Genomic DNA, 21,165 nt, shown 5'->3' on the forward strand with positions numbered 1-21,165 from the left:
TATTCGGAAAACATTAATTTCAATTACTCAATAAAAAATTTCGGAATCCCTTTTCTGACAAACCAGTAAAAGCTATATTACCGTATGGAAGCCAAGTTGGGTTTAAACTCAATTCTGGGCAAAAAATTAAAAATAAATTAACAAATAACTATTACCCTACCATCAATCAAAGGAGAATTTATGATATTCAAATTAGATTTTCATATATTTTATGAAATAGAAACAAATAAGTCTTCAAACGCGGACGGTTGGCCTGTTCCATAGTTACGCTCTAGGCGGAGGAAATGAAAACTAGAAATCCACGATTCTACACCAAGTTTTGCTTCCATTGTCTCATATTAACAAGTTACGTTGCGTACCTGGATGATAAAATCGTGTCAATGAGCATGAAATTTTGAGGTGATTTATTGATTGTTGGCATTTATTGATTGTTGGTCCTTTCGTTGTACATTCTAAAGTATTTGTATTTTCGAACGTCTTCGAAGTGAATTTAGTTTTCGTGTTGGATTTTGATATCTTTGTCAGTGCTGTGTGGATGATATATTTGACGATTGAACTGATTGGAAGATCGAATTAGATATTCAAGGGAAAAGATGAGTCGTACCACCGGTATTTTGACGGATTCGTCAGAAAAGAAATCAGAGGGCAACCTTTGTAGGCTTTGTAGGAAGAACAATTATTATTTTTACAACATATTCACTTCGAATGTATCGTGTGAAATAACTGTGAAGGATGCCCTACATGACTTAATCGGTTTACAAGTAAGAGGCACATTACATCTTATCGATTTCCCTTTACAATGGGACTTACTTCATTTTGGGTTTTTGAAAATAATTTCGCTGACATATATGTCGTTTGTTGCTATCTCAGGTTGCTGTTGGAGATGGACTGCCCACTACCTTGTGTCCACCTTGTTTGGAGAAACTCACGGAATTTAGTGTTTTCAAAAAGATTTGTTTAGAATCTAACACAGTTCTGAGAAATATTTCGCCGAGAAACTACTGCAGGGTGAGTACATATAGTTTTTTCTTATTTATAAGTTTCGGAGTTTAAAGTGACAGTCTTTGGTTTGTGTCGACGACAATGTGAAATATAGAAAAATAATTATTTGTGGACTGAATATTGATAGCATGAAGTTGTAACGATTAACTCAATATGATAAATTTAGATAAATTGTTTGGTGAAACAAGTGGAGAAATATATTGTATGAGCACCTTTGGTCATTTAACCCAGTATTATTGAAAAAGGCGCATGGATTAACGTTCAAAAGTTAATTGAGGATACCCTTTGTTAATCAACAATATTAGGGGGCATGAATGGCCCTCGTGCATCGCAAGACGAGTTTTCAGTTTCGACGACTGAAGGAGTTTTGATGAAAAATTCCGTGTTTTCCAAACAATCGTGTCCATTGGTGGAATTAGGAGGAAGGGTCACGGTGACGCATGCTTTCCCAGATGCTTGAAAAATTTATAAAGTTTAACGCTGTTTCCATTAGGTTAATATCGATTTGTGTATTACGGAGCCTCAAACATTTAATTTCATATTAATAATGAAACAAAAAGGACGACAATGGCAGGTTCCACAATTTAATTATTACTGCGACCGGTTTCAATACATGATATCATCATCAGGCCTGTATGTATTGAAACCGGTCGCAGTAATCATTAAATTGTGGAACCTGCCATTGTCTTCCTTTTTGTTTCATCATGAAGGAGTTCCATCATGTTTCGCCTGACACGATTGAATTTATCATATTAATAACTTTCATATGACATTAAATAGAACATTTTGCACTGTAGTTATTGTATCTTGTTTTGTATCTCAAGTAAGAGGTCTGCCTACCCTTATTCCCCCCAGAAAAAATTATGGATCCGCACATTAGCGTATCCAGGAAAATGGGGCGTTCGAAATCACCATTGATCAACTCAAAAAATAAAATTACTCACTATGCCATGCCACAGTCTCTTTATAAGAATTCGATTGGGTAACTGGAGCATATTAAAGTGAACAAACAAATTCCTGATCATTTGCTACAAAACAGTGAAACGTGAGAGATCTATAAAGTAGTTTTTTTGTATGTTGTCAGCCATAGTCTCGAGTGTCTGTAAACATATTGAAACACATCTGTTTCAATAAAGTGTATTGAATATATTTTGATTCTTATGATTATTTTGTGGTCAACTTTCTTGAAACTATTTATATTTTGTTGAATAACATTTTGTGTAGTAATTGTGTGATATTTGGCATGTAATGCTGTTTTGTTAAATGAGTTTGGAGTACGCTGACAGAAATATATTTTTTTAGTACACAATGGAATTATTGATGTTGTTTGCTGATTTTTGAATACTACATGGTCTTCGAGGTCGAGCTATTCAGTATTGCAAACCCAGAAAACATGCACATTGCAATGTTGAATTGTTTTTCTGAGGTTAAAGTAACCTAATCAATTATTGAAAAATAGAATAATAGCCAAAAATAAAATGATATTTACTTTATTTTAATTAAATAACCGTAGCATAAGAAATGAATATTTAACTAGTTAAGTAAATTGGGTGGAAATAAAAATTCAAGCTTAATATGTGGAGTACAAGCTTGCTTCATCGACAGTACGTAAACAGTAACAATTAATGCAAAGAATTACAATGAATAGCCCAAATTTTCCATATTGCATTCATATTTACAATTCATAATTTTATTTCAACGCTTGACATGCGATGAAAACATCCTCAATGTAGGCTATCAGGTCCATTCTTGAAAAATTTTAAGCTTTTGTTAACACACTACGCCAAATAATGGTTATAGCTTTCAATGAAAGCAATATATTACCATAATAATGTCATATATTGTGATCAGGCGTTCATTTCCTCAATTGGACAGTATCTACCAATACATGCAAAGAGTCGAAATTATTTTCCCCACTATTCGCTACCTTCTACAATTAGAACGTACAATCTACTAAATTATAACATGGGCAGTCGACTTGAATTACTTGCCTGAAAAAAAGGATTTCTCCGAGCATGAATAAAGTTTCCAAACAAATATGATTCACCACAAACGTTTAATAGAATATCCATGAACAACATTAATGCAATATATGCCGTTCGGAATTCAATAAAAATTGTTTCTTTATAGTCAAGTAAGTGATTCACACAATTAAGATTCAGTATATCAGCTCAGTTCAGGATCTATCAAAAATTTCAGTGAGCCTATTAAAATCAGCTGCTACGAAAACAATAATAAGTGACACAACAGCACTTTCAACACGATTCACTATTATTAGATCCCCTTTTTCACAGCTGTTCCATCCATCCTCAAATTCACCATCACCTCCCTCTGCTTTTTCCACATCTGAAGCTGAAATATCGATATGAAGAGTTGAATAGTTTATATATAGTTAAGATATATAGTTTTTTGACATAAAAGTATATTTTCATGAATTTTTTCAGATTTTTTAAAGCAAAGCAAATGTGCAATGCATCCTCTGAATGCCATGGCTCAAGCGTACGTGACACACATAGGCATCCGAAGGTTTCATCAACAATTTTTATATCTTAAGCATCCATATATGCACTTTTAGTGAGTATATCTGTGAGACATATCCGCCTGCTTTCCTTCTGTGCCTCTTAATTGCCTATTTTTGTGTGCTCGTATTTTTTTTCGAATATTTTTACCAGCTGATGCCAGGATGCTTCCTTGAGGGACGGTCCCTGGTGGGTGCTCATGGAAGGTATTCCTCCACTCACGCTCCGAATTTGTGCTTTCTTAGTGATTGTGTGTTCTCTGTGGGGACGACGAAAGCTTTCCTCTGTGGTTCGTTATCATCTGCTTTTCTGCCTCATCGTTCCCTTTCTCTTTCATCGTGGCAATGACAGTGAAGTCATGGACCATCAAGGCATTGTCACTCTATGGTTCTTGGAACCTCGAAGAGCTGCCAGCATTTGGTATCTTATTTACGACGTTTGAAAGTTAGGGTTAGAAATTTTTCATGCTTAAGTTGCTTTGGTGGCTTTACTTTTTTTTCAGCCTTAGGTACCTTCTGTATCTGAACCCCTCCTGCAATGGGGTTCCTCCTGCAGTGAAATAATGCAATGTGTTGCTGTACTCATCAATTTATATCTCCAGATACCATAGTCATCCCAACTTGAATATTTACCATCTTCTAAAGAGTATCATGAAGAATAAATAAATTTTTTCATAAATTTTGGAGGTGACATGGTTTGAGATATTCCAGGTGAAAGGTCAAGGTCACCGACTTTAACTATGAGAATTTCTGTAATATGACAAAATTGCATAACATTGGAAAACTTGTTTTAAGACCTTTCCAAAATTACCTTGTTCACTGTTCGATCATTATTAGAACTTCAAGTGGCCATTACTCTTATGATACTTGTGATAAAATTCTGTAATTTGTTAGTTTTCATTCTCTTGTCATGTGTAATGAACACACGCAGTTTCATGAAAATCGAAAGGGGTCAGGTTGGAAATTGTACTTTTCTAAGTTGATTTGAAATGGAATGACCCTAAAACGGCCACTATGTGACTCTAATCAGTACACCAAAGATCTACCTGCCTAATTTTGTTTCAGCAGCTAATTATTCTTGAGTTATTGATGAACGGACAACTCTCAATTTTTATGCAGTAGCTTAGATATCACATTAAAAATCCTGTTTCATCAAGATTGGGAATATGCTTCACTTGTTGACACTGAAGGAGGTGAGTTGTTCATCACTGTTACTCTTTCCACAGAGTATCCAAGGAGAGGAGGCAGATGATGAGGAGTTGGGGACTCCTGCTGAGACAAAAGACTGTGTTGAAGACGATATACAAGGCTACTCACATCTTAATTGCTCACTCCAAACAACTGAAATATACATTCCTGTGCCAGACTCCCAACAATCCAGAGCTAATACGTCGGTAAGTTATATTCTCATCCATATTGAAGCCTGAGTTAAATGATCTTAATTTGTAGATATTTACTAGGTTGCATGATGAAATAACTATTGCCCAGTTTAACTATGCATTTCTACGAGACGTCAACTTATGTGCCCACCAGTTGTACGATACAAGACAAAAAGCTTAACCACTAATATTTTTTTATACAAGTCAATCTTAGCTATATATCACTTCTAATCTTGTGAGAGAAATGTATTCTATGAATGAAAACGCCCATTTGCTCCACCTTATGTCTGGTGCGGAAGGGTAAAAAATGTATAAATGGCGAGAAAGCAGGAAATGGAAAAGTAACCTCAAATTCATAATGTTGAACGATTAAAATTAATTAGTAGTATGATATTGTTTTTTATTGTTTGTGGATCTAACCTTTTGAAAAACTTTTTGTATTCTTAACAGCACTATTTAAATATTTTTGCTGAGGCAATGTTAAATTTGTTCCCCTAAGCAGTCCACTGAGATGAAATCAGAGAAAATACCCTTTCTGCATTTGTATTTTTCTCTGGTATGCTATAGTAATGTTGTTAAGTTCTTAATGGATACTAAGAGATTTACTATACACCAGTGGTTCCCAAAGTGGGTGCTACCACCCCGTAGGGGGCGTTTCTGTAGTCTTTGGGGGCGAAAAGATCCTAGGGGGTGGCAGGGGGTACCGGAGGATCCTGACAATGTGACAAATGCGAAGGTTCCGTAACCTTCCTTTTGTCTTTTTTTCAAGCTTTGTTTCGAAAGTTTATTATGTTTCCTGCATCTGGAAGTTATTTAAGCCGTGTTTTTTTACATTTTCAAGTTAGAATGGTTGAAAAATATTTCCAAACCTTTCTTGCGCAAGGGAAACATTTGAAGGGATATAGTCTCATTTAGTCCATCGTTGGCTCAACTTCACAACACAGAGAAGTTCGGCAGTAAATTTCATTGTGAATAAAATGGTTGTGAATGCAGAGAGGAATCAGGTCATCTGATAACTAGAGTCGGTAGCTTCACAGCAAATTTTTACCAGAATTATCCTTTTCCAGCATTACTATCGAGGCTTTTTTGGTAAGTGATTTTTCATTCTTCAGATGATGTCATTACTATTATAAATATTTTGTATAATGTGATGATGGCAAAGTATATTACAAAAATAAACGGCCAGTATATTGTTTATATTTTTATGAAATGGTAGTAAATTATTCAAAACGAGGACCTTTTCTCTCATAGTTCGAACATGTAAGATTAAATTTCCCATTTCCTGGCTGAAAATCAATTTAATAAATTCCCTGTTTACTGATCTAATTCCCCCGGTCACGATTTTTCTGATATTGTACATTTCCTTGGAGCATCTGCTTATCAAACAATGGGTAGTATTTACAATAATTCTTTGAATAAAAAGAATACATTGGAAATAATTCGAGAAATCGAACAGGTCGACAAAAGGAAGAGTGCCTTGATCACCTTAGGAAAAAATACAGCCACCAACGAAGGTAATTACGAAGTATGAGAGCCTTCAACATTAAATAACCATTATAAAGGAATACTTAATGTGAATCCAGCTCCTAAAAAACCGAAGCGCCATATGATAAGTGGCTCAGATACAAAGATATTTGATAAGTCAAGAAATTTAAAAATTATTGTAGTTAATTGTAGAAGCATTCGTAAAAAACAGGCAGAGTTTTTAAGTATTTATTTTGGGCACATTGAAGTACTTGCGCAGATATTATACTCAGAACCGTGAGTTTGTGATACCTCATATACAATTATGATGATAGCTTCATCTTTATTGATTGATGGACTTCAGGACTTTGAAGTCCATCAATCAATAAATGATCATGTTGAAGGACCCTCATATTCCAAGGCCTGGATAGGGGAAGGGCACCCAGTTTGGAATCGAACCTGCAACCTTTGGATTGGAAGGTGAATACTTTATCCACTTCTACTGTGGCTAGCAAATTGAGAAGCATTCCACAACAAGGTGTGCTTGGGAAACTGGTCATGTCAGCCATTTCATTGTAGTTGGTCACTAAAATCTTGTACAAACATGTTTTTGGCCAGCTTCTGTGGTCTCAGGCGGTTTTGTTGTTGTCTATAAGCATTTACATTTTTTTCCCTATTGATTGATATCAAGCATTATCTTATAGGTAACTGTGAAAGACGAGAACAAAGACCCTCTCAGTGAAGGTAATTATCCTTTGATGAACACACTGGATCCAGCTGGAATTCCAAGTGTTGCTTTACACCCATTGGCAACTGACGACTTGGTAAGTTCATGTTTGCTTTATTAAGCACAGTTTTGCTACTACACATATTCAGTCCTCCATGTTATATTCCAATATCAATTACCATAATAGCAGTACCTTTTCCCTTCCTTTTTCATATGTGAATAAGTAAACTTGAGATGTGTCATGATTCTTCATTGGAAAATTCATGGTTAGTCATCATGTAAGTTATAGAAAAGCTTTTGGGCTATGTTGCCTTTGCAACTTTTTGGGTGGCCCCAATATTTCCTGACCGATTCTGGTTTCTTTTTCAAGGGAGATTAAGGGAATCAAAGTCCCAAAAGTTTATGTTCATTGGCCCAAAAGATTTTTTTTACTAACATAGAGATGTGTTGTTCTTGAAGAAATAATTCAAAATAAATGGTTCATTGTTCTGAACAGAATGTGGGCATACAGCTGCTCTGATCACTCACCTATGATCACTAAGTGATTGAGGGCTCTGATGTCATGGCATTTCCCATTTTTGTCAGCATAGAAACACCATTCTCACTTCCAATCACCATAAAGCAGAAGGATGGATCGTCATCATAAGTCATAAGATATGTTTGAGACAGCTCTCCTGTCCGCTAACCTTTCCACTGGGACGTATTTCTTCTCTTTTACATCTTAATAACCTTTGTTATTCTTCCACCAGTCCTTCTAGTACTGTTTTTATCAGACCATTATGGCTCATTATGTGGTCAACTAAGTAGTTCTCTCTTGTGCTAAGGGTTCTCAGAAGAATTCTCTTTTCTGCCACTCTTCTTAGCACTTCCTCGTTACTCACATGGTTGATCCATTTTATCTTCATCATTCTTTGGCTGCACCATAATTAAAATGCTTCTACTTTAGACTTTTCTGCTGATGCTCAACATTCAAGCCTCGCATCCATGAAGAGATATGTTGAAATTCTTTTCCTTCCATATTGTTCAAACAATATAGAAGGAAAACAAGTGAAATTCATGCTACCTATTGTACCACTTGGTACCCTCACGGAGAGTTATTGTGATGTCATGATCAACAGATCACCGATCATAGTGTGGCTGGGCACCCATAATTATTTGAATCATGATTCTCTAGTGAAATCGTTCCAAATGATAAAAACCTTTCATGTAGAATGATGAATCCTATTGTGTTGGTTCTGGCTGGCTGTATTGCCACATAATCAGGTGATGCAGTTTCTAGGTAAATCTACCAAACATGAATTGCTCCCAAAAAAGAATTTATATAAGGCATATTCTAATTGTAGCAGATGTGGAGAGGACTGTATGGAGTAAATTTTATGGGGGACTCAGGATTTGTCATTCACCATCTTTGGAAAGGCTATTAGATGTTGGCAAACCAGAGTGGTTGTTGAGAGGCATCAATTTCTTACCGTGAGCTGATTTTGGTGCGGCATGTGGTATATTCAACTTTTACTGAAATAAAATATAATGATTACCGTTAATGGATTAAATCAACATAATTGTACCCCATCTGCTCCTGCAGAGAAAGATTCTTGGTTGTCGATAAATGATGTAACGAGACCATGATGTCTCAAATTATTGCTGGTAAATTTTTTGTTCCTTATTTGGAGGGTTTTCCAATGGCTAATTGAAAAGGCAGAGTAACCTAATGACCCATATTATGTTAGTCGATGAGTTTCTCCCGTCTTCTTCTCTGAGGTCGGAATAGCTTTTCAGGGAATTTTCCAGCTGTACATGCACCCTATATTTGATGTTTTGGGTGCGATTGGTTGTTGTTCCTTATAAGGAGGGTTTTCCTACGGCTAATTGATATGGCAGAGTAACTTAATGGGCACTATTTTGTTAGTCGATGAATTTTTCCCATTTTCCTCTCTGAGGTCAGAAAAGATTTTCAGGGAATTTTTCATTATTCATACACCCTAGATTTGTTGCATTGGTTGTGATCTTTTTGATTGTATTACCAATTGGTGCAAACCTGTATCAAAGAAGTGTTAATTCTCTTTTTTCTCGGAATGGCATGGGAACATGTGGGTCTCCTTCTGTAAAAGCAGATCAGTTCAGTGATGTTGGAAGGGGATATGCACACAATTATAGCCCTAATGGGGCCACAAATGACCTCATATTCCAAGTCTCTGATCATGTAATCATAATAGCAATAATGGAATTTTAATTGGTCCAGCGATTTGTTTGGACAAACCTAAGACATGTCAAGGAGTACGTATGGTACATACACAGAATTAATGAAGATAGAAAAAAATTTTATATGAAGAAATTCGTCATTATTATGAATTTAGTTTTTTGCACAAACAGTTGCAGTATACATTGACACAGAGGGGTGATGTAATGTACATAGTTTTTGAAGTAGAGGGTGGCATGCTGTGTAAGGAGACATTTTATCTAAGAGCTGCAGTATCCTCTTTTGAATTTTGAAAATTATTTTATAATTGATACAAAAATCACATTCATGTAGAGGGAAGTATGATACCCACAGCACTTTAGGTTAGAATGGCAACGGAATGAGTAAAACTTGCCGTTATTGTTTGAAAGCTATGAATTGCTCATTTATACTCCTTAGCTATTTATTGCCTGGCTCACTTCAGAATAAAAAACTTTGCTTTACCTAAACATGTAATTACAACTCCTCGGATCATCATAGTAACCTTGGTAGAATGGTGGGGTAATAGTAAAAAAGACAGGGACTATGGTTATCACCCGCAAAAGGCAGAAGAGTTTGAAAAGTCTACCATGGGAAATCAAGGTTGGTAATAAGTTCAGGCATTGCTGCAATGAGCTAACGATATGACGCACTCCTGTCAAGTGAATAAACACATCTCATCCATCTCTCAGCACAGCATGCTTTGTGTTTCTTCTGTACTCTCTTGAGTGATTTGCCCAAAATTGAATCCTTTATCTATATTTTGAAAGACTAATATGAATTTTGATTATGATTTAAAACATCTAGCAGATAAAATCCACGGAAGAAAAACACTTTTTGCACGTGTGGAAGATAAGTCAAAGTAAAAATAATAATGAGAGCAAAAATATTTTGAAGCAATTCAAAGTAAACCCAAGTCTCAGTCACACATTTAAGCATTATAAAAATAATTATTTACACTTTAATTTAGTTTTTTTTTACTTGACACTTATCCTGCATTTTTTGATCAGATGAGTTATTTCCTTTTTTGATCACTGTGATGCATTATAATTATTGTACTATCATTTGCAAAAGTCTTGCAACAAATCGAGTGGTGCCACTTTTGCTCCACAAAGATTGTGCTCGGAAACTGTATGGTTTTCGGGTATATTCAGTAAACCAACACTAATCTTCATGGTTCAATAGATGGAGAACGGGTCATTAGGTGGGTGAGATATTTTTTCATCCTTTTCAGTCTTGGGATTTGATCGCTTCCATTTAAGTGAAATTTGTGTTCATTATGTTCCCCCAAACACATTGTAGCATTAAATGCAGGTGGAAAGATCAAAGGTAATTCCTCGGAGAGATTTTTAAAAGTTTGTAGCTTGGCTCTTTTTGAGTGATCTTAGCACTTTTCAGAGAGCAGGAAATCACGAGTCGTTCACTGAGAACATGGTAGACTTTTGTTTTCATCTATCGACTCTGGTTGATGTTTTTAATACAATATCTACGACATAAGATACGAGGCAGCTTTGATATTCCACGTGTTTCATCAAATAAATATCTGAGCAAACACGTAAAATATGAAATTAGTGATGCTGATGGGCTTTAATCGTTGCGTAAATAGCAACAGAGTTCTCCGACATACATCAACCGGTAAAGATGTATTCCTTTTCACGTATTCAACGTATGACAAGGAAAGCTTAATTTCTGCTAAAAGTCTCTTTTTTTATTGATTTTCGGATTTCAACAGGTATTGTTTGATAATATGTTGCGCTGCTAAATAAGGTTGAATGCGTATAATAATTCTAAGCTGCTATATCGTTGATGATTAAGTTATCATATTACGCTGCAATCTTTTAAATAATGCTCTGATGAATTGGGGATAATTAGTACACTTACTTAGCATCATTAATTAACTTCTCTACTTGCATTTAGTAGGTTATATGGTATTAGGAAATGGGTTTGTTGGCAATACGTTTTATGTTTAGGGCAGGATTGAAATCGGTGGAACTGCAGCTCATTTCATAAAACCTTACATGTCGAGTAAGTTGGACGTAAGCAAATCCTAACAGAATTTCTGTTTGAAAAGAATGTATACGCTTGCTTCATTAGAAATACAAATACTGAGTTAGAAACACAATAACAAATAATAATAACTTATAAGGACGATACCATGATACCAAAGCCCGAGTCGACTCGAGCAACAACATCATAATATTCCTATACTAACCAGCCGAAACGTAAAGTATGCGAAAGCCTCCGTATTCAAGCTATAATGACATAAACGAATAAAAGACTATAATACTGAGAAAGTGATTATTTTGTTCAAAAATCTTTCAATTGGGAACCATATGACAGCAGCTTAGTGTTACAATTACGATAAATTATCAAAATTACCATCCTTTACAATTGAAGTCTGAGTAGCGCAGTGGAAGAATTCTAGGCTTGTAATGCGAGGAGTAAAATAAATAATAAGTAATCAAATTTTTTTATCCTCCTCACAGCCGTATTTTGTTTTGAAGTTTTTTTTTATTTTTTAACCCTTTCGCGCCGAATGCCTCACCTGTGTGGCGAGGATTTTCTTCCATAAACAACGAATGCCACACCAGTGCGTCCTGAATGTTCTTACCCTAACCAACGAATGCCGCGCCTGTGCGGCACAGGTCGAAAATTGTGACCGTCGCGGACACAATAGACCCACGGACGCGGTCGCCCCTCACGATCCGCCTAGCGTGAGCCCAGTCCCATCTTCAGCCGCTCAGGTCGACCCTTTCTCATCCTCTCCACGTGGTCAACTACTGTTATTTGCAGTGTGTTTTCCAAAAAAAAATTGTTGCTTACTTTAAAAATTAAATGCTAGAAAAGAATTCGTCTTTTTTTGCTGTTCACGTGGAAATTTCAAACAAAATTCAAACGTTAATCTCAACGGAGTTATAGAACAACTAGTAAATACATTAAATCCATCTAAATCAACGTTAAAACTTCGTTTAAAATTTCTGCACGCTCAGAAAAAAAACACAAAATTGATTTTGAAGGTAAAAAAATCGGTGCGAGCAGCAAATATTTTCATATATTTAGCATTAACATTTTAGCCAGTTGACCGCGAACTCGTACTAGGAAGGGGCTTTTAATCCTTCTAGGGTCTGGGACAGAGTCCGATGAAAGGGATCTTTGCCCTCTGAGTTGGGTCCAAAAATGGTAAGGGAGGGAACCACTGCCTTCAGTTGACGCGAAAACGATTCGTACAAGGGAGTAAAGAAAACTTTGAAGAGACTCGTATTGAGGAAGAATTTCCCTGAACCAAGGTCCGGCGCGAAAGGGTTAAATGTATGTTAAGAAAATACCAAATGTTGAATTCGAGCATTTTTAAATAACAATTTCTAATTTAAATGATCTTGCGACAGAAATCCTGCGTTGTTAGTGCGATAGGACGAATCATTGCGTTTCCCTTGAGGGAACTCCAATCAGAATCACTGGTGAATGTGATTCCCAGTGTTGTAAGGTTTCCTTTACAGGTCCGTAAATGCTCATCATTATTAACCTTTGGGATGAGAATTATCGTAGTAATCTAAGGCTCCATGTACGTTATTTCTGAAATAGATCAATTTTAGCTGATTAAAAAGGCAATTATAAGTGATATTTTGTAAATTTTGCAGCGATTATGTTGTCCGTCAATGTGGTATGCTGCCTAATTGTTATCAACTTGTCGCCGTTTCCTACCAAGTTAATTGTACCAATAAAGTTTTTCAGAATAATTTTACCTTTTTCCGTTTTGTAAATGAGCAGTGACGGTAATTTTCTTTGAAAATTTTCAAGAAAAAATCCCTCGATAGAAAAAGATATAAATTAAGTGAAGAATTTTACTTTTAAACTGTAGGCCTCAATATTCTATAATCAGTGCTGTATCTAATACAGGAATTTTGATGGAAAAGGACAGAATGTGAGTCCAGCTGATGTACTGAGTACAATCCTAGGAATAACCTATGTAATGGTAATTCTTATTCGTGCACGCACCCCGGCGCTGATTTTTAAATATAAGAAAGGCTTATATTGAGGTATTTATCAACTATTCTTCTGGTGCGTACTTTCTTCAAGCAAATTATGGCATCAATATGTATATGATAGAGCTACAAATTGGCCCTATTTACACTTTTTTGGAAGTTTGTGAGAATCACTTACGGCCTGCAAGTTTTACCCCAGGTAAATTGCTTCCTCGTCCCTGGCTGAAAAAGTCGCGATAAAGATGTAGGGCAAGATGAGGTGCAGGACTTATCAGCTGACCAAACCTACGGCCCGGGAGCACCCGATTTATCGTTTAGAGCTGAGGGAGCGGCTAATTCTGCACAATATATTTAACCTCCCTAATCGATAGTCTGGAATTAGAAAAGGGCGAATATTGGTGGAAATTGACTTTCAATTTAATCTCTGTCCGTCGTTGTAATAGGAAACCTTACCAATGGAGGCCAAGGCATACATGGATAGGGAAAAGTCGTACTATTAAGTCACTCTTTAAGTTGGCTGTTCTTAAAATATAATAATGTCCTAAATATTAAAATTGAAACAATAATTAATTTATTATAACAAAATAGAAGATTAATGCGATATGTTCTCTAAATATGTTAGTGCTATCATAAAAATTTAAGTCTCTCCTAGATATGTAAACAGTAAAAATAAAGAAACATTCTGCTAGCAACGATGAGGCCTAGCGATTTTTTTTGCAATCAAATTCCATATATTTCCGAGGAAACATTTCCATTGGTGTAAATATATTTATCCAATCAACAAAAATTTATAATTAATGATGAAGAAAGCTTATCAAGCTATCTTTATCACCTTCAACCTATGTAAAGAACTTTTTAATGTCAATGAAGTAAAGATGATGGAGTCGAAAGAGCCGTGTTCTTTCCGGAAAATTGCCAGTTAATATTTTTTCATTCGTTAATTCTCCTATATCGAACAAATATTTCAACAACTTATAAAGTCTCCTGAATAACGTTGAATCCGCAAAAAGTGTTACGAGCGAGTTGCTTTCCGTGTTCCTAATGGCAAAATCGTTGCCACAGCCGGCCTAATGTGGTTTACCATTGGAAGCAAGTCCTCATAGATACCCACTTTTTTAACGCATAAATATTTTCAATTCTCTACTCCAGTCAATTACGAGTGTAAAAATAATCTGAAACGCCGCGACGACGCTACAACATCGACGCTCGTTTGCTCAACTGAGCATCGTAAGGATTTCCTACGTCTCCCTCCCGTGTCACGATGACCCGTTCGTGAGTCGTTCCCGAGCTACCATGAAGATTCATACCCAGATAGTGATCATTCAAATTTAATGGTGACCAGAAATCAACAATGGAGCGAAAGGGGCGCCGCTCGATTTGTTGCAAGACTTTTGCAAACGATAGTACAATCTAGTGCACATAAATATGACCCACAAGCTGTACATGTGAATATTAACAAGCGAATGTTTTGGGGCGGTGTATATATTTTTATCGATGCTATATATGGGAATCATTATTTTTTCGGCGAACTAATAAATCTATTTCTATTTTCTGTCTCTGTATTTAATTATGCTGGTTTTGGACTCATATGCAGGCACAGCCGTAAATTTCTTCCCAAGGCAAGGTGGTGGATGCTGAAGGCACTCAAGCCATCATGATAGACTATAGATAAAATATAAAACTTGATGATTTTTTCAATTTTTCCTTTTAGGAGGCAAGTGAAGGTTTTTACATTTTGGATTTGGGGGGGAGAGGGTGGAAGAACCCCCCCCAAACACATTGACATCGAAAGAGATGAGTTTATCGTGGTTATGTTCTCCACAGAGTATCCGAGGGGATGAGGTAGCTGATGAGGAGTTGGGGTCATCTGCTGACACAAAAGACTTCATTCAAGATGAGATACAAGGCACCTCACATCTCACTTGCCCAGTCCAAAGGGCTGAAATATACATTCCTGTGCCAGACTTCCAACAATCCATAGCTAATATGTTGGTAAGTTAAATTCTCATCCACAGTGAAACCCTAGTTAACCCTTTCGCACCGGACCTTTGTTCAGGGAAATACTTCCTCAATACAAGCCTCTTGAAAGTTATCTTTACTTCCTTGTAGGAAGCTTTTTTGCGCCGACTGAAGGCAGTGGTTCCCTCCCTAACCATTTTTGGACCCAACTCAGTGGGGCGCCGATCCCTTTCCTCGACCTCTGTCCCAGACCATGAAGGGATTACAAGCCCCTTCTTAGGATGAGTCTGCGGTCAACCTGCTAAAATATTAGTGCAAAATATATGCAAATATTTGTTGTTCGCATCGATTTTTTACGTTCAAAATGAATTTTGTGTTTCTTTTCTGAGCGTGCAGAAATTTTGAACAAAGTTATTACGTTGATATAGACGGATTTAGTATATTTACTAGTTGGTCTATAACTCCGTTGATATTTATGTTAGAATTTTGTTTGAAATTTCCATGTGGTCAGCAAAAAAAGATGAATGCAGTTCTAGCATTGAATTTTAAAAGTAAGCTACAAATATTTTTTTGAAAACACACTGCAAATAACAGTAGTTGACCGCGTGGAGAGGATAGGAAAGGGTCGACCTGAGCGGCCGAAGATGGGACTGGGCTCGCGCTAAGGCGGATCACGAGGGGCAACCGCATCCATGGGTCTATTGTGTCCGTCACGGTCACTTTTTTCGACCTGTGCCGCACAGGCATAGCATTCCTTGGTTAGGGTAAGAACATTCAGGATGCACTGGTGTGGAATTCCTTGTTTATGGAAGAAAATCCTCGCCGCACAGGTGTGGCATTCGGCGCGAAAAGGTTAAGTGATCTTAATTTATAGATATTTACTAGGTTGCATGACGAAAGTGGCTTTGTGCACTGTAACTGAATGAATTTCTACGTGAAGTCACCCTTGCTTTTGTGACTATGGAGATGCCATGAGGTGAAAAAATAGGAGAGCACCTTATTGATAAAAAGATAAGAGGAAAAGTAGCCCACTTGAAAAATAACGTCCAATTTATAAGTTGGATCAATATAATTAATTTGCTGTATGAATTTATATATTTTTCTGTGGATCTAATTTTCTCAAACAATGCATGTCCTTGTATCAGCTAGCTAGCCATTAACACATTCAATGCAGACGCGATTTTCATGAAAGTGGTCAGAATTGGTGGATAAAATAAGAAAGAAAAAGGGGGAGTTTTCACAACATACCTGCGGTTCCAACACTGTTTTTACCAAATGGAGCACAGGATTCGAAGAAGGGGTCCTTGCTGAAGGTCATACACACGATTTTAACACTCGGGAATAGATATATTATTACGTACCGAGTGGGATAAAGGACTCCTGGCCTGACTGGCAGAGCCTTTCAATTGACGTTCCGCGCGCTGAATGTGTTGAAAATGATATAAGAAGAAAATAGGCATTTTGAAAAATAGTGGAATTTTAATAATTTAGACTAATGAAAATTGTTTAGACATGATTTTACATATAATTCGTGGACTTAATTTTCTCAAGCAATTTTAGCATTTTTTTACAGATAGCAAGGTAGCTGTTAACAAATTTCCTCTACACGTAATCAATTTTTTCAATGAAAAGGACAATTTCCCAATCTTAAAAAATCCACCGATATACCAGACAAACATCCTAACTCCACCGACTGGCAGGTGTTATATGAATAAAAATGCCCATTGGCTCCACCCGAAATCAAGGTGCAAAATGGTTAAAAAGAAAGGATGAATTGAGGAAAGCAGGGCACATGAAACGTAATTGCAAATTCATTATTTAGAAGAAATAAATTATTAGCAACTGTGATTTTGTTTTTTGTTTTTGGATCTAAATTTTTCAAGCAATTTTTGCATTTTTATATACCACTTATAAGAGTGTGCATAAGCAATGTCAAGGTGTGTATAAGCTGTGTTTCTCAAGCTGTGACTCCATGCAAAGTGCTTGTTACCTTGCAGTTGATGTTTTAGTGGTGGTAAGCAAAGACTTTTTGTTGTATGATTCAAGTATGTGTTTGTAAAACAATCATAGCTAACTAAGTGGGGCACTGAAGTTGGCCAACTCAAAAAAGGCAATCTACCCAGTACACTATGAAACAATCCCTTTTAATATATGTATTTACTCACATGGGTGACCGAAGCAAGTTAAAATGAACAAAAAATCTCCTACTGGCTCCTGCTAATTGTAAGTGTGAACTGAAGTAGTATTATTAACTTATTATTTTACCAAGTGATGAGGTTTAATAATTGAAAAATCTACTAAATGAAAAGGGTTTCATCCACCCGACTATTGATGTGATTGACTGACAGAATTTCTTAGGTTCTTATTTATCTCTTTTGTCGTGCCGAACAATATCCACTGCATTGGCTTCTCAGGCAATACTCTCTTGACCATTGTAATTGGTCCCAAATATCTCTAACTGCTGCCCCATCTATGACGTTTTGTGTCCATGGACATTTTCTTCTCCTCGTGGGCGCTTCCCTACAGCTCTCTCTTCCAAGATCAGTCTGAGGATTTCATACTTTTCTGCCTTAGAAAGTGGCCTACATATGAGATTTACCTCTTTTCTCCTAGATTTCATATTTGGGTACGTAATACCAAGAGGTCGATAACAATGGATATGAATCAAAAACATGTTCTACATCAAAAATTCATATTTGAGATACCACTGCTGAAAACATTTATTTTTCTCTTTCGTCGCCCCAAGGATGTTGTAATACAGCCACAATGTGAACTGAGTATACCAAGTATCTTCCTGCCTAAATTAGTTTCAGTAACTGTTTGGCTTTTGAGTTATTGATTAACAGACACCTCTCAATTTTTACGTAATAGCGTAAATGACACATTATAAATCTGGTGTTATCAAGATTAGAAATATGCTTCATTTGTTGACACTGAAGGAGGCGAGTTTAACACAGTTACTTTCTCCACAGAGTATCCCAGGGGATGAGGTAGCTGATGACGAACTGGGGTCTTCTGCTGACACAAAAGACTTCATTCAAGATGAGATTCAAGGCTCCTCACATCTCACTTGCCCAGTCCAAACGACTGAAATATACATTCCTGTGCCTGACACCTATCAATCCAGAGCTAATATGTTGGTAAGCTATATTCTCATCCACAATTAAACCCTGGTTATATGATCTAATTCGTAGATATTTACTAGGTTCAAGATGAAATTCGTTTTGCCCAGTGTAAATGAATGCACTTGTATAGGCAGTCACCCTTGCTTGTGTGACTAGGGAGATCAGATTCCATGAGGTGAAAAAAGAGGACAGCACCCTATTAAAAAAGATGTAAGAGTTAGAGTAGGACACTTGATAAACAATGTCAATTTTATAAGCTGGATCAATAAATGTATTTCCTGTATGTATTTAGGTATATATTATTCTGTGGATCTAATTTTCTTAAGTAATTTATGTGCTTGTATCAGCTAGTTAGCTATTAACACATTCAATGCGGATGTGATTTTTATGAAAGTCGTCAGAATTGGTCGATAAAATAATAAAGAAACAGGGGAAGTCTTCCACAACATACCTTCCATTCAAACACTGCTACATATTTACAAATGGTGCACACAGTTCGTAAGAGGGGTCCTTGCTGAAGGTCATACACACGATGGGAAATCTCAGGAGTGGATATTATTTACATACAGGGGTAGGTAAAGGACTCCTGGCCTGACTGGCAGAGCCTGTCATTTGACGTGCTCCACATATAATGTGTTTAAAATAAGATAAGCAGAAAATAGGCATATTAAAAAATAGCGTCAATTTCATAATTTAGATTAATAAAAATTGATTAGATCCACGATTTTACATATATTTCGTGGACCTAATTTTCTCAAGCAATTTTAGCATTTTTTTACAGATAGCAAGGTAGCTGTGAACAGATTTCCTATGCACGTAATCAATATTTACAATGAAAAGGACAATTTCCCACTCTTAAAAAATCCACCTGGATACCAGACGAACATCCCAACTGTACCCACTGGCAGGTGTTACATGAATATATATTGTAACCCCACCGTGCGGGGCACATTCGGGGAAGGGGAGATTGGAGGGCAAAAGGGGAGGGCAGAGGTGTAGCGGGGATATTCCGTGCACCTGGGGCGAGGGAATGGGATTTTGGGAAAGGGTAGGAGGGGGAAGTTTAGGGGTGATGAGACCTGAGACAGGAGCGTTCGGATAAAGAAAGCCGTTCGACTGCGTAGTTCGCTCAACATAAATTTAATGAGTTTAAATATGATCATTTACAAATACAAGCAAATCAATAGCAAAAGTAACAATTAACTTCTTCTCCTTGAATTCAATGAAATACAACGCATAATTCACTATGCTGCACAACAGAAAAATTTCAGTCCTTAACCTTAACCCAAAAAAAAATCACGCTACACGTTTTTACATTCATAACCCATACAAAAACCACAAGAAAAGGGGCAAATAAAAAAAACGAGAAACGGGGGGGAATGGAAATATGAAGCAACGAAATAGATATTGCACAGAAATTCACACGGTAATAGGGGAAAGTACTGTCCTCTTCTCTATTTGTGCGGGGGGGAATTTTACAAACGTTTTTAATGAATTCTCTTCTTGACTTGGTGAAGTGGGAATTTTCTTCTGTTCCTTGAGGGGGGGATGGGATTTCGTGGCTTTTTCTCTTACAGTTTGTTGAATTTTCGGGGCTCTCGATCTGCTGATCGTGGCGATTCGGTTCCGCGGCGTAGGCTGCTCTGCGTCAACTCCGGCAGGGTCACGAGTGGGAGATGGCCTCCATGCGACAGTTGGGAGATCCTTTCATCGGCACCACGAGTCTACCTTGCAACTCCTACTCGCATTGGGCACCCTCTCTCTCTCTCTCTCTCTCTCACGGGATCTCTCCACCAACTTTTTCTTCTCTGCCTCCCCACACTCCGCCTACTCTTGGGAGCGTTTTTTTTGGTTGGAACCGCCAAAAAAATAGAAGCCTTTTTCCTCCGGTGCACCACGTTATATAGCCATTGAGGGGAGGAAACACCGGGGAGGTAGGGGTCAGGGGAAAGAAAGGGATGATGCACTTGGGGGCTGGACGGTCACTTCACCATGGACACGGGGGGGAAACCACGTTCTTCTTCGTCTTAATCGTTCGATTTGCACACTTTAGGGGGGGAGGGGAGAGCATTATACATCAATGTGGGGAGGAAAATAGGGGAACATCAAACGGGGACTCAATGATTCATAACACACACTCAAAAACCCTCTTACACTCACTCACACATTCATACGAACACATATCTAAAGAAAAAAAACGGCCTTCCTTTACCTCGCACTCCCGTCTTATGCGTTACTATGTAAGCGGGCAGAATGCACCGGTTACATATGCCCTCCTCTCAAAAGGAGGAAATACGGGGAACGTATTTACGAAAAAAAAATATACAGGCAATCCGCCCAAAAAAAATCGCGACACGCGAGGGGAACGCCCTCCTACTCAGGCGGAGCAACACACAGTTAACAATGGCGGAATACATAACATCGCCTAGGGAACGCGTCTGGCAAAGGAAAAAAATTAAATCTCGGACATGTACGGAATTAGATTCCCGAAATTGTACGGACCTATCAATCCGCCGTCTTCTCCTTCCAACTCGACAGCATTTGGGGCAACGATACGGCGAATGACATATGGTCCGCTGTACAATGGGAAAAAATAACATTGGACTGATTCTATCATAATAATTTTTTACAACAACGCGCGTAATAGTTACACATTCCAAGGAATGCACGGAGGCTCCGAACGTTTTTCGGCCGTTCGCAATCCACTATCACCTTCACCTTGTCTGGGTTGGCCTTCGTTCCCTTAGTATCGATAACGTATCCCAAAAAATGGATTTCTTTCCTTAGGAAACT

The 21,165-nt window shown here is 37.3% G+C and overlaps 1 protein-coding gene across 1 annotated transcript in view; it reads left to right on the forward strand.

The window, feature by feature from the left end:
• The first annotated feature begins 394 nt into the window (after nucleotides 1-394).
• LOC124172508 (zinc finger protein 271-like) overlaps nucleotides 395-21,165 on the forward strand; it is a 55,529-nt gene continuing 34,758 nt past the window's right edge. The window contains exons 1-6 of the mRNA XM_046551947.1: nucleotides 395-761; nucleotides 871-1,008; nucleotides 4,747-4,914; nucleotides 7,068-7,187; nucleotides 15,113-15,280; nucleotides 18,187-18,387. Of these exons, the coding sequence (XP_046407903.1) occupies nucleotides 594-761; nucleotides 871-1,008; nucleotides 4,747-4,914; nucleotides 7,068-7,187; nucleotides 15,113-15,280; nucleotides 18,187-18,387 (963 nt within the window). The 5' untranslated portion in view covers nucleotides 395-593. The remainder of the gene's footprint in view (nucleotides 762-870; nucleotides 1,009-4,746; nucleotides 4,915-7,067; nucleotides 7,188-15,112; nucleotides 15,281-18,186; nucleotides 18,388-21,165) is intronic.

The sequence above is a fragment of the Ischnura elegans genome (assembly GCF_921293095.1).
Source record: "Ischnura elegans chromosome 13 unlocalized genomic scaffold, ioIscEleg1.1 SUPER_13_unloc_1, whole genome shotgun sequence".
NCBI classification, from domain to species: domain Eukaryota; kingdom Metazoa; phylum Arthropoda; class Insecta; order Odonata; family Coenagrionidae; genus Ischnura; species Ischnura elegans.